Raw genomic sequence first — 14,083 nt, 5'->3', positions numbered from 1 at the left:
CGTGTTACTACCCACCTCTGACTGTGACTAAAGTTAAAGTTAAAATTAAACTACTGATAGTCACATACACACTAGGTGTGGTGAAAGTAACCTCTGCATTTGACCCATCCCCTTATCCACCTCCTGGGAGGTGAGGGGAGCAGTCAGCAGCAGCGGTGGCCACGCCCGGAAATAATTTTTGGTGATTTTAACCCCCAATTCCAACCCTTGATGCTGAGTGTCAAGCAGGGAGGTAATGGGTCCCATTTTTATAGTCTTTGGTATAACTCGACCAGGGTTTGAACTCACGACCTACCAATATAAGGGCGGACACTCTCACCACTAGGCCACCGAGCACCAAAAAACACCCAAAAAGTTTTTAAAAACCTGTTCCTGCTGGCAGTGTCTTCATTTCTCCTGCAATTATTGAGAGAGAAAGAATTCATAGTTGACTGTGGGGTTTTTCCTGGTATTTGTTTGTAAAGCATATATGGCATTCTTTTGATATTTGGAAGGAGTCTTACTTTGGTACAGCCACACGCATCTTGGCTCTGACTGCAAACTGGAAAGACAAGAAGTGTAAATGAGACATTTCGCAACATATATGTGCAATTAGGAGGGAAGCTGGTGACTGTTTTTCTACCTGTGTCCTTAAATGTTCGTACATCCTTTTCTTTAAATAACTATTCAGGTTTGTCATAGTACTTTCGGGGCGGTATAGCTCGGATGGTAGAGTGGCCGTGTCAGCAACTTGAGGGTTGCAGGTTCGATTCCCGCTTCTGCCATCCTAGTCACTGCCGTTGTGTCCTTGGGCAAGACACTTTACCCACCTGCTCCTGGTGCCACCCACACTGGTTTGAATGTAACTTAGATATTGGGTTTCACTATGTAAAGCGCTTTGAGTCACTAGAGAAAAGCGCTATATAAATATAATTCACTTCACAATTCACTTCATGGTGTAGCTTAAAGGGGAATTGTCCTTTTTATGTTATGAAAGACAAGAAGACAAAAGTTTTAGGTTTTTTCTCGCTTTCTAGCAGTGTCTTTTAACCAATGTGCCGCGGCACACTAGTGTACCGTGAGATATTGTTTGGTGTGCCGGGGGAGATTATGTAATTTCACCTAATTGGGTTAAAAATATTTTTTGCAAACCAGTAACTATTGTCTGTGCTGTCTAGAGCTCGGCAGAATAGCTGTTTAATACTCTTCCATATCAGTAGGTGGCAGCTGGTAGCTAATTGCTCTGTAGATGTCTGGAACATGGTTTGTCATGATCACAATATGCAGATGACAGCGGGAGGCAGTGTGCAGGTAAAAAAAAGTATCTAATGCTTAAACCAAAAATAAACAAAAAGGCATTGAAGCTTAGGGATGGCTATGCAAAACGAAACTAAAACCGAACTGGCTGCAAAGTAAACAAAAACAGAATGCTGGACGGCAGCAAAGACTTACAGCGAGTGGAGCAGACGGCGTCCACAAAGTACTTCCGTACATGACATGACAATCAAAAACAAAATAGGAGCGTAACACAAGAACTAAAACACTACACACTCTCCAAATAAGTCACGACAAGTTGAGTTTATACCAAAAAGTTCTATTTTGGTTTCATCTGACCACATGACATTCTCCCAATCCTCTGCTGTATCATCCATGTATCCATTTTGGTATAAACTCAACTCGTGGTGTTTGGAGGAAGAAGAATACTGAGTTGCATCCCAAGAACACCACACCTACTGTGAAGCATGGGGGTGGAAACATTCATGCTTTGGGGCTGTTTTTCTGCTAAGGGGACAGGACGATTGATCCGTGTTAAGGAAAGAATGAATGGGGCCATGTATCGTGAGATTTTGAGCCAAAACCTCCTTCCATCAGTGAGAGCTTTGAATGGTTGACCAAATACTTATTTTCCACCATAATTTAAAAACAAATTATTTAAAACTCCCACAATGTGAATTCCTGGATTTTTTTTCACATTCTGTCTCTCACAGTTGAAGTGTACCTATGATGAAAATTACAGACCTCTGTCATCATTTTAAGTGGGAGAACTTGCACAATCGGTGGCTGACTAAATACTTTTTTGCCCCACTGTATTTAGTAACAAACGTGTCCGCATTATTCGACTTCCTGCGTCATGCCATTAATTTATGTGGTGGCTATGAACACAAAGTGTAGCTAAAACACACAATAACAAGCCACTACAAAAGTATAAATCTGTTATATGGTTAGTGTTGTTCATACCTAACATTTTTCACTGTTTGACTAATTTCATTTGATGAGGCTTTTTCTAACATTTCCTGTATTCACTGTGTTAATTTTCAGGTCGCAAGATGTAAATGAAATATTGTTGGCGGTTTTAGGATGTTATATCAAAGGGCTTTATGAGCACAATAGTGTATTACCATTCCCATTTACGACGACTTAAAATGTATAAAAAAACATGTGTTCTTGTCTTAAATTGAGTTTTTTGAAACTTTTTTTATTTAGTAGATTGCACAGTTCAGTACATATTCCGTACAATTGACCACTAAATGGTAACACCCGAATACGTTTTTCAACTTGTTTAACTCGGGGTCCACGTTAATCAATTCAAGGTAGAGATGCTGAACGATAGGCAAAATTAAATAAAAAAGTGCAGTTCCCTTTTAAGAGTTGGGTCACAGAACCAATTAGGATCAAAAACTTAGGTACTACTGCATGTATAAGTAGTTTGCATCGTTTTCGCAATAAAAAATAATTATTGTCGAGAAAAATGTGTTTTTCTGTAAATAATTCAGCTGTTCTAGAACGTACTGTATGAATTCTCTGAGCATTCACTCGATCGCAACCGGACTGTTTGGTTTATATGAGAAGACGTTTCGCCTCTCATCCATGTAGGCTTCATCGGTTCATGCTCTTAGACTTAGATTGGTCAGATCTGGTCTAGCGGCTGGTTCCAAAACCCCAAATATTCATATTCCAACACCAGGATAGTGTGCCTGAGCAAGGATGGTTCCGGCATTACAATGACTTGGATGAATGACAACATTCGGAGACATAGTGTATGGCAGAGGTCACCAACGCGGTGCCCGCGGGCACCAGGTAGCCCGTAAGGACCAGATGAGTCGCCCGCTGGCCTGTTCTAAAAATAGCTCAAATAACAGCACTTACCAGTGAGCTGCCTCTATTTTTGAAATTGTATTTATTTACTAGCAAGCTGGTCTCGCTTTGCTTGATATTTTTAATTCTAAGAGAGACAAAACTCAATTAGAATTTGAAAATCCAAGAAAATATTTTAAAGACTTGGTCTTCACTTGTTTAAATAAATGTATTCATTTTTTTACTTTGCAATTTTAGAGAAAAAATACAACCTCAAAAAGGATTTTAGGATTTTTAAACACATATACCTTCTTACCTTTTAAATTCATTCCTCTTCTTTACTGACAATTTAAATCAATGTTCAATTAAATTATTATTTTTTTATTGTAAAGAATAATCAATACATTTTAATTTAATTCTTCATTTTAGCTTCTGTTTTTCGACAACGAATATTTGTGAAATATTTCTTCAAACTTATTATGATTAAAATTCAAAAATAATATTCTGGCAAATTTAGAAAATCTGTAAAATCAAATTTAAATCTTATTTTGAAGTCTTTTGAATTTCTTTTAAAATTTTTGTTCTAGAAAATCTAGAAGAAATAATGATTCGTCTTTGTTAGAAATATAGCTTGGTCCAATTTGTTATATATTCTAACAAAGTGCAGATTGGATTTTAACCTATTTAAAACATGTCATCAAAATTCTAAAATTCATCTTAATCAGGAAAAATTACTAATAATGTTCCACAAATTATTTTTTACATTTTTTCAAGAAGATTCAAATTATTTTAAAGAGTCAAAATTGAAGATAAACTATGTTTCAAAATGTATTTTAAATTTTTTTCGTGTTTCCCCCTCCTTTAAGCCGTTCAATTAAGTGTTTTTTTCATCATTTATTTTCTACAAAAAACCTTCCGTAGAAGGGAAAAAAATGTATGACGGAATGACAGACAAAAATACCCTTTTTTAAAAATTTATATTTATCTGTTTCTATATATATTTATTGGGAGAAATCATTAAGATGATCAGTGTTTCCACAAAGATAAATATAATTAATTATTAATAATAACATAGAGTTAAAGGTAAATTGAGCAAATTGGCTATTTCTGGCAATTTATTTAAGTGTGTATCAAACTGGTAGCCCTTCGCATTAATCAGTACCCAAGAAGTAGCTCTTGGTTTCAAAAAGGTTGGTGACCCCTGATGTATGTATTGGATATGAATCATATCTAGAGGGAAATGATTAATAATGGCATCTATTGTATTTATTAGGACACAGAAGAGATGGCTTGGGTAGAGAACAATTGTGCTTTATCTTCTTACTCCCTCTGCTGTGTGTGTGTGTGTGTGCGTGTGTGTGTGTGTGTGTGTGAATCCTATTACTAATTGTCAGTTGTGTTACGTACCTCATGGTGTTGGCGACGAAGCAGACTGGGAGAACGTGGGTCAGCTGGTTTTCAGAACGAACCCAAGACATGGACACGTGCGACTTGGCGCCAGCTGAAGCGAAGTCGTACTTGAAGAGCCCAGGTTGGCCAACAACAGCGATCTCAGAAACGCTGCAAAAGTTGTGTCGCATGGCGATTTATTAGTTCAGGGATCGGCAACCCAAAATGAGGAAAGAGCCATATTGGACCAAAAGTACAATACAAAAATCTGTCTGAAGCCTCAAAAAATTAAAAACCTTATATAAGTGTTATAATGAAGGCAACACATGATCTGAGTGTCTATATTAGCCTACTATCAAAGGCTGCTGCAAATCTTCGTTGACAGAAATGTTGTATTTTAAATTTTACTCTACACATTTTTGCATCATTGGAAATCATTAGTAAAATGGAGGCTTCTCACAGGATGAAATAACTTCTGAAAAATGACTGGCTCAGAATGGCCAAAGTTATAGATGTGTGTGTCCAAGTTTAAGGAAACGGCAGGCTGTCTTCTTCTAATGAATTCATTACAATCTTTGCAAGCTGGGCAACGTTTGCTGTGGTCTGGAACAACACGGCAAACAAAACAAATATGAATAATGCAGCCAATATTTTGTTCATACAGATAATGTGTCATGAGACATGCAAATATAAATGGGGCGGCATGGCGTAGTGGGTAGAGCGGCCGTGCCAGAAACCTGAGGGTTGCAGGTTCGCTTCCCACCTATTGACATTCAAATCGCTGCTGTTGTGTCCTTGGGCAGGATACTTCACCCTTGCCCCCGGTGCCGCTCACACTGATGAATGAATGATGAATGAATGATCGGTGGTGGTCGGAGGGGCCATAAGCGCAAACTGGTAGCCACGCTTCCGTCAGTCTACCCCAGGGCAGCTGTGGCTACAGATGTAGCTTACCACCACCAGGTGTGAATGAATGATGGGTTCCAACTTCTCTGCGAGCGCTTTGAGTATCTAACAATAGAAAAGCGTGATATAAATCTAATCCATTATTATTATTATTATTAAATACAATTCACAGAGGACATAAGTAAAGGAAATTAAATAAGCTAAAATATACCTACAAACAAGGTATAATGATGCAATATGTGCATACAGCTAGCCTTTTTTTTTTTTTTTCCCCCTTGGCCTCAGTCTGCACCCCCACTACAGGGCCCAGGCTATGACCGATTTTTATTATTTTATTTTAATCTTCTATTCTTTTCTCCCCCCCCCCCATGTTTACCTGTATGTCATCTTTTTTGTAAGGGGCGCTGGAAGCCGGCAGACCCGTCAACGATCCTGTTCTGTCCCCCTGTAATGTTTTTCTGATCTTGAATGGGATTGTGCTGAAAATTGTATTTTTCCTGAAGGAACTCTCCTGACGGAATAAATAAAGTACTATCTATCTATCTATCCATCTATCTATCTATCTATCTATCTATCTATCTATCTATCTATCTATCTATCTATCTATCTATCTATCTAAATAGCACGTAAGCATGCTGTCATGCACTGACCAAATATGCCTGATAAGCACTCCATCAAATCGATAAAATCAGCAAAGCTCCCCTTTGTGCATTCACGCACAGCATAAAACGTTTGGTGGACAAAATGAGACGAAGAAGGAGTGGCATAAAACACAGCGTCAGAGAGAGTTGTACATGTAAACAAACTACGGTGAGTTCAGGGATCGCTGAAAATAGTAGGGCAAAACGGTGCTTGCTAAATACTCTCATTAGTGAAGCAGGTATAACATAAACAGTGGGATTTCTATCAATTAGGAAGGTTTGTGTCATGTTTGTTCTCCTACAGAAAATACATTAAAACAAAAAAAAATATTTTTTTCTATTTTCACACATCTCTTAAAGAGGTCCAGGGAGCCACTCGGGCGGCGCTAAAGAGTCGCATCGGGTTCAAAGGACCCAACAGAGCGTCTGTGTGAAATGTTTCACGTTAGCGCACACCGACATTAACGAGCAGCCAGCCAATGAGACTTTTCCTGTGCGTCATCTCCGACAGTCAACAGGTTGTCTACATGCCGCGAATATCGCTTTTTTTTTTCATTCCACCGTCATTTCGTGCATACTTGCACAGGTGAGGCATTTGACATTTGAGAACATCGTCACCTCAAGGCATTCTGACGACAGGAGGATTCCGCGTGTGACTTTTGAGGAGCATGCAAGGATGGCAGACTTGAATTTGCTTCAAAGTGGAATATATATTACGTTTCAGTTTGGTTCCCTTTGTAGGTGTGACGCGTCGATTCCGCTATTGAAAAAATGGTTTGGTTATAAGTTGGACTGCTGGCTCTTAACCAAGGCTCTAGTTTCATGGGTTTGAGGTGGTTTTGTCCATTATTATTTGTTACGTCTCGTCTCGGTTACTGTAACGTTTTATTTTCGGGTCTCCCCATGTCTAGCATTAAAAGATTACAGTTGGTACAAAATGCGGCTGCTAGACTTTTGACAAGAACAAGAAAGTTTGATCACATTACGCCTGTACTGGCTCACCTGCACTGGCTTCCTGTGCACTTAAGATGTGACTTTAAGGTTTTACTACTTACGTATAAAATACTACACGGTCTAGCTCCATCCTATCTTGCCGATTGTATTGTACCATATGTCCCGGCAAGAAATCTGCGTTCAAAGGACTCCGGCTTATTAGTGATTCCCAAAGCCCAAAAAAAGTCTGCGGGCTATAGAGTGTTTTCCGTTCGGGCTCCAGTACTCTGGAATGCCCTCCTGGTAACAGTTCGAGATGCCACCTCAGTAGAAGCATTTAAGTCTCACCTTAAAACTCATTTGTATACTCTAGCCTTTAAATAGACTCCCTTTAGACCAGTTGATCTGCCGTTTCTTTTCTTTTTCTCCTATGTCCCACTCTCCCTTGTGGAGGGGGTTCGGTCCGATCCGGTAGCCATGGATGACGTACTGGCTGTCCAGAGTCGGGACCCAGGATGGACCGCTTGCCTGTGTATCGGCTATCCCCAGGTGCATGTCTTTGGAAGTGGGAGGAAGCCGGAGTACCCGGAGGGAACATGCAAACTCCACACAGAAAGATCCCGAGCCTGGATTTGAACCCAGGACTGCAGGACCTTCGTATTGTGAGGCAGACGCACTAACCCCTCTGCCACCGTGAAGCCCTTGAATAGTAATACCGTGTTTGAATATTTAATTAAGTAGTTCTTTGGCGTACCACTAGATGGAGCCAGTGTACCACGAGTAGTTCTCGTACCACAGTTTGAGATTTACTGGACGAATCCATTGGTGAGAGGCGTGAACAAAAATGTGTGATACATTTGTGCTGCTAATGAAGTGCTTCTCAGTTATTTTCCACAACTATAAATAGTATAGGCCCTGCGATGAGGTGGCGACTTGTCCGGGGTGTACCCCGCCTTCCGCCCGATTGTAGCTGAGATAGGCGCCAGCGCCCCCCGCGACCCCAAAAGGGAATAAGCGGTAGAAAATGGATGGATGGATGGATATAAATAGTATAATTTGTCAACACAACTGTTATAAGTACACCTCAGCATAACACTGCATGTTTATTAACAATAAAGAAACAAAAAAACTGCTAAAACCAGAAATATAGATCAACTTACAACAAAGATTAACTTTAAAACATTTTTTTTTTTAGCCCGTAGCAGAAAACATTAAAGGCCTACTGAAACCCACTACTACCGACCACGCAGTCTGATAGTTTATATATTAATGATGAAATATTAACATTGCAACACATGCCAATACGGCCTTTTTAGTTTACTAAATTACAGTTTTAAATTTCCCGTGGAGTTTCTTGTTGAAAACGTCGCGGAATGATGACGCGTGCGAGTTGTGGTCTCGGGTTGGAGGGGACATATAAGCGCAGCACCACTTGCGGCTAAAAGTCGTCTCTTTTCATCGCTCAATCACACAGTATTCTGGACATCTGTGTTGCTGAACCTTTTACAATATGCTCAACTAATAATGGAGAAGTCAAAGTAGAAAGATGGAGGTGGGAAGCTTTAGTCTTTAGCCACACAAACACACAGTGTTTCCTTGTTTAAAATTCCCGGAGGTGAAGCTTTACTATGGATCAGAGCGGTCAAGCGAACATGGATCCCGACTACTTGTCAACGGGCAGGTTTCGGTAAGAAAATTGTGGTAAAAAGTCGCCTCTTACCGGAAATCAGCGGCGCTTGCGCTGTCCATGCGGCTGGCGTGACTTCCCTCAGAGACTGGCGTCAACACACCCATGGCCACACACCTCCGACTATCAGGTAGTATTTAACTCATTAAAACACTAGCAGCACAATAGAAAGATAAGGGATTTCCCAGAATTATCCTAGTAAATGTGTCTAAAAACATCTGAATTTTTTTTAACTTTTTTTTTTTTTTTTCTAGTCCTTCACTATCCATATCATCATCCACAAATCTTTCATCCTTGCTCAAATTAATGGGGAAATAAACGTTTTCTCGGTCCGAATAGTTCTTGCTGCTTTAGGCTCCCATTATAAACAATATGAGGATGTGAGGAGCCCTCACACCAGTGACCTCATCGTCTGCTACTTCCGGTACAGGCAAGGCTTTTTTATTAGCGACCAAAAGTTGTGAACTTTATCGTCGATGTTCTCTACTAAATCCTTTCAGCAAAAATATGGCAATATCGCGAAATACTCAAATATGACACATAGAATGGACCTGCTGTGCCCGTTTAAATAAGAAAATCTCATTTCAGTAGGCCTTTAACTGCGCATTAATTTGCCAAAATTTAAAAAAACATCACTCTTTATTCAAAAAATATTGTTACAAAGGACGCACCTTTCTTTTTTTGACATGAAGTCAGCACCAAATTTCACTTCTTCGAATGGCAGGACAGGAAAGGTAAAGTGCTCTTTGGGGGTCTTCCCTGTCGCCACAGCTTCATCTGTGCAGCTGCTCGACGGCGCCTCCACTGGAGATGAACATGGAGACAAACATCAACTTGCGAGTACTTCCATTTATGAGTCATTTGAGACACAAACTTTTTGTTGTTGTTGCTTTTTGGTTACGTTTTAAGTAGCAAACATAATTTGAGTACACATCACACAAGCTACAGCCGGCGTCCACAGCATGCAGCCACAAACGGCCAAAAAAGAACATTTATCCATGAAAATATTGAGAAGCTGCAGAGGCAGTGTTGGACGTGCTTCAGTTGGTTCTGTCTAGTCCTGACTCAACAAACTAGACCATGGGTGTCAAACTCTGGCCCGCGGGCCAAATTTGGCCCGCCGTGTAAATTAATTTGGCCCTTGAGGCAATATCAAATTAACATTATTACTGGCCTGCCGGTATTATACAGCCGCATTCACTGCTAATACTCATACTTGCCAACCCTCCCGATTTACCTGGGAGACTCCCGAAGTTCAGTGCCCCTTTCGAGGATCTCCCGAGGAAACCATTCTCCCGAATTTCAACCGATTTCCACCCGGACAACAATATTGGGCTTAAAGTGTTCTCTACAACCTGTCGTTGTTTACTCCATACAAACAGCGTGCCGGCCTAATCACATAATATATGAGGCTTTTAAACACACACATAAGTGAATGAAAGGCATACTTGGTCAACAACCATACAGGTCACACTAAGGGTGGCCGTATAAACAACTTTAACACTGTTACAAATATGCGCCACACTGTGGACCCAACGCACACAAGAATGACAAACACATTTCGGGAGAACATCCGCACCGTAATACAACATAAACAAAATACCCAGAACCCCTTGCAGCATTAACTCTTCCGGGACGCTACAATATGCACCCTACGCTACCACCACTATTAAGATTTTGCATAAATAAGTGTTGCTTTTTCCATATTTAGTGTTAAAGCAAATCAGCTAAGCAAACTGAGCAATAATTAACGTTTTATTTGTGCACTTTCTCTTGCTACTTCAAGACTTTAATGCTTGATTCATTCATTATTGTTATTTTATTTTCAAGTTTATTTTTAGCCTGTGAAAAAAGTTCATTTTGATATTTACCTGAGAAGGCTGCAAATAGAAAAGAGGCATTCAATTTTTATTAAAATTTTATTTGATACGCCATTGAAAATTTTTTTATTACTATTATTTGAAACTCGAGTTTGCATGTCACTATAAAGTTATATAAGGCTTGCTTGTTCAATATTCAATGCAAAACTTTTTTGGGTCCCTATTAAAAGGTTAATTTGGTTCAACCTTGGCCCGCGGCTTTGTTCAGTTTTAAATGTTGGCCCACTCTGTATTTGAGTTTGACACACCTGAACTAGACGGTCGACCATCACCTTTGGTACACCAACATACATGTCGCCTGTTGTCAAATCGGACCTCTCCGGTCCGTCACTCAAATATGTCCAACGATTTCCTACTTCCTATTGTTACACGACGAAGAAGCAGCTAATAGGAGACACAAACGTCTGCTCTCCCAGGTAAATGCTGAACAATATTATTACCTGCAGAGGTTTGTAGTACATTTTATCGTAACGTTTTTCCAACAATGTTTATCATGTAAACGTTTGTTTTTGTTTTTCTTTCAAAAAGGCATGTGACAGGTAAAAATTGTGGTATTTTAGCAGGGCCGAGCACGGATTACATTAATTTAAATTAAATGTGAAGTGAAGTGAATCATATTTATATAGCGCTTTTCTCTAGTGACTCAAAGCGCTTTACATTGTGAAACCCAATATCTAAGTTACATTTAAACCAGTGTGGGTGGCACTGGGAGCAGGTGGGTAAAGTGTCTTGCCCAAGGACACAACGGCAGTGACTAGGATGGCGGAAGCGGAAATTGAACCTGCAACCCTCAAGTTGCAGGCACGGCCGCTCTACCAACCGAGCTATGCCGCCCCCACCGATGGGTGGAGCTGATTTGAAATATGAGTGTTTCGAGTTACGCGTTCTATCGTTCTAACTAACGCAGGGGTGTCAGAGTTGCCACTGACAGTTTGTTTGTGTTTTAGTTTCTCCTCTGTGTGTTTAGTATTTCCTGTCCTTAGTTCCTGTCTAGTGCTCTTATTTTGGTTCAGCTTCCTGTTTGTCTCCCTGTGTCCTGTTTTCACTCACCTGCGGCTGATTGGCATCTGGTCACACCTGATGTCAATCGGCCAGCTCCTATTGTACCTGCTTTGTCCCTCCAGTCAGTGCTGGATCATAGTGTTGTCGTTGCAACATGTCACTCTTGTCTTGCTACCTGTCGTGTCGTTTTGTTACAGCTACTACCTGCCATGCTACGTTTTGTCCTGGTCGTCGTAGCGGTAAGCTGTTTCTGTTAGCATTAGTTATTTCCAGTTTTTCTGTTTTCTATCCACTAGCTTCCATGCTAAAGTTCCTTTTTGTTTTCTAGCTTCCAGTGCTAGCTCCCTTAGTTTGTTATTCCGCCCACGTGAGTGATTTTTGTTTGTTCTTGTTTAGTTTTAACTAAATTATGTTTTCATATTCTATGCCCGCCTCCGTCTCTGCATCATGGGGTTCAACAACAAATACTTCTGACAAGGGGTCTTCAACAATTTCCAGGAGCGGGGACCCCTATTTACATATCTTGTATAAAATTGTATTTGGAAAAAAAAAACTGACTTTAAAGGTATCTTGTTATTGTGCAATACAGAGATATTAAAAAAAATACCGGTCCCCCGCGACCTCAAAGGGAATAAGCGGTAGGAAATGGATGGACGGTGGTCTGTGGCACTCATCGAGGGTGGACGCTCCCCTTTCCTCTCCCTTATCTCTCCTGCTTGCTTCTTTGTTTAGTCTTGTCTTAACTTTGTTGTTGCCTCTTTTTGCACTGCTCTCCAAATCTAAACATTGGAACTATTTAACTGGCCTCAACAAAATTGACAAGATCTTTGGTTTGGGGGAACCTGCTGTCATGACGAAGCGGTTGTTGCTGGACTCACGACGGACTCTTGGGAGAAGAAGGAGTGCCGCGTGCCTGGTGACCCTTTTCTGTCGAGGACGTGGAGATATCCACCTATTCGGAATTATGACAACAGGACATCTGCTGATTGGAGTAAGCGTTGCTCTGGTTTGTCGATAAAATGGAAGTTGCTGGCAGTCTTCAAAGTACCCCAAAACTGCCACAAATAATTGGAGGATGCGGGAAGAACTGTGGATCACATCGGACTGTCTACCCCGCAGGTTTGAGGACCAGTCATAGACAATTTAGAGTGAAAAGCAAATTTTATTTTCACTTGCATACAAATCATTCTAACTTGGATTGTTTCCCTGGCTTCGACACTCTCCCGAAGGACAGTGCAGCGAAGACACAACAAACTCCCTTCTTGTCTCTCATGGACTACACCTGTTGTTGTTGACTTTGGACTAGCGACTGCACAATACATTAAGGCCGCGGAACAGAGACACACTACGGGCTCACACACACACACATATACACCACACATACACCACCCCAACCCAACGCCCTCGACGCAAATCCTGTAGGGGTGATGAATGGATGGTCAGCGCCTGAGAACTGCGGCCTACCACCATGACTTTGAACTACCTTCCCTCTGTTGCTAGATATGTCGAGATGTATGTCGTAATATGTATATGTGCTTTGCTATGGAGGTTTTTTTCCCACTCCAGACTGGGCCCCCTTAGGAGCCCAGTCTAGATTGTATTTTTTTACTCATCTTTCCCCAGCGTTGACCTTTTTCCCATCTTTTACGGGGCGCCGTATGGCGACCCATCAGCGTTCTTGTTCTGTAACCCTGTACACCAGGGGTCACAATCCTTTTTGAAACCAAGAGCTACTTCTTGGGTACTGATTAATGCGAAGGGCTACCAGTTTGATACACACTTAAATAAATTGCCAGAAGTAGCCAATTTGCTCAATTTACCTTTAACTCTATGTTATTATTAATAATAAATGATATTTATCTTTGTGGAAACACTGATCATCTTAATGATTTTCACAATAAATATATATAGAAACAGATAAATATATATATATATATATATATATATATATATATATATATATATATATATATATATATATAAAAAAGGGTGTTTCTGTCTGTCATTCCGTCGTTCATTGTTTTCCCGTCTACGGAAAGTTTTTTGTAAAGAATAAATGATGAAAAAAACACTTAATTGAACGATTTAAAAGAGGAAAAAACACAAAAAAAATTACAAATACATTTTGAAACATAGTTTATCTTCAATTTCGACTCTTTGAAATTCAAAATTTAACCGAAAAAAAAAAAAGAGAAAAACTAGGTAATTCGAATCTTTTTGAAAAAATTAAAAAAATTATTTATGGAACATCATTAGTAATTTTTCCTGATTAAGATGAATTTTAGAATTTTGATGACATGTTTTAAATAGGTTAAAATCCAATCTGCACTTTGTTAGAATATATAACAAATTGGACCAAGCTTTATTTCTAACAAAGACAAATCATTATTTCTTCTAGATTTTCCAGAACAATTTTTTTAAAAAGAAATTCAAAAGACTTCAAAATAAGATTTACATTTGATTCTACAGATTTTCTAGATTTGCCAGAATATTTTTTTTTAAATTTTAATCATAATAATTTTGAAGAAATATTTCACAAATATTTTTTGTCAAAAAAACAGAAGCTAAAATGAAGAATTAAATTAAAATGT

At 39.7% G+C, this 14,083-nt stretch overlaps 1 protein-coding gene across 2 annotated transcripts in view; it reads right to left on the bottom strand.

Moving 5' to 3' along the window:
• The window catches only part of LOC133543059 (mucin-22-like), an 83,407-nt gene that overhangs the window by 28,189 nt on the left and 41,135 nt on the right, over nt 1-14,083 (bottom strand). For both annotated transcript variants that reach the window (XM_061887446.1, XM_061887447.1), the window contains exons 7-10: nt 9,282-9,414; nt 4,462-4,614; nt 504-541; nt 367-396 (exon numbers count right to left, since the gene is read on the bottom strand). In XM_061887446.1, coding sequence (XP_061743430.1) covers nt 367-396; nt 504-541; nt 4,462-4,614; nt 9,282-9,414 — 354 coding nt within the window. The remainder of the gene's footprint in view (nt 1-366; nt 397-503; nt 542-4,461; nt 4,615-9,281; nt 9,415-14,083) is intronic.

This window comes from Nerophis ophidion, linkage group LG25 (genome assembly GCF_033978795.1).
Source record: "Nerophis ophidion isolate RoL-2023_Sa linkage group LG25, RoL_Noph_v1.0, whole genome shotgun sequence".
NCBI lineage: Eukaryota > Metazoa > Chordata > Actinopteri > Syngnathiformes > Syngnathidae > Nerophis > Nerophis ophidion.
Note: the sequence above shows the minus strand (reverse complement) of the source record. Positions and strands in the feature narration are given on the sequence as shown.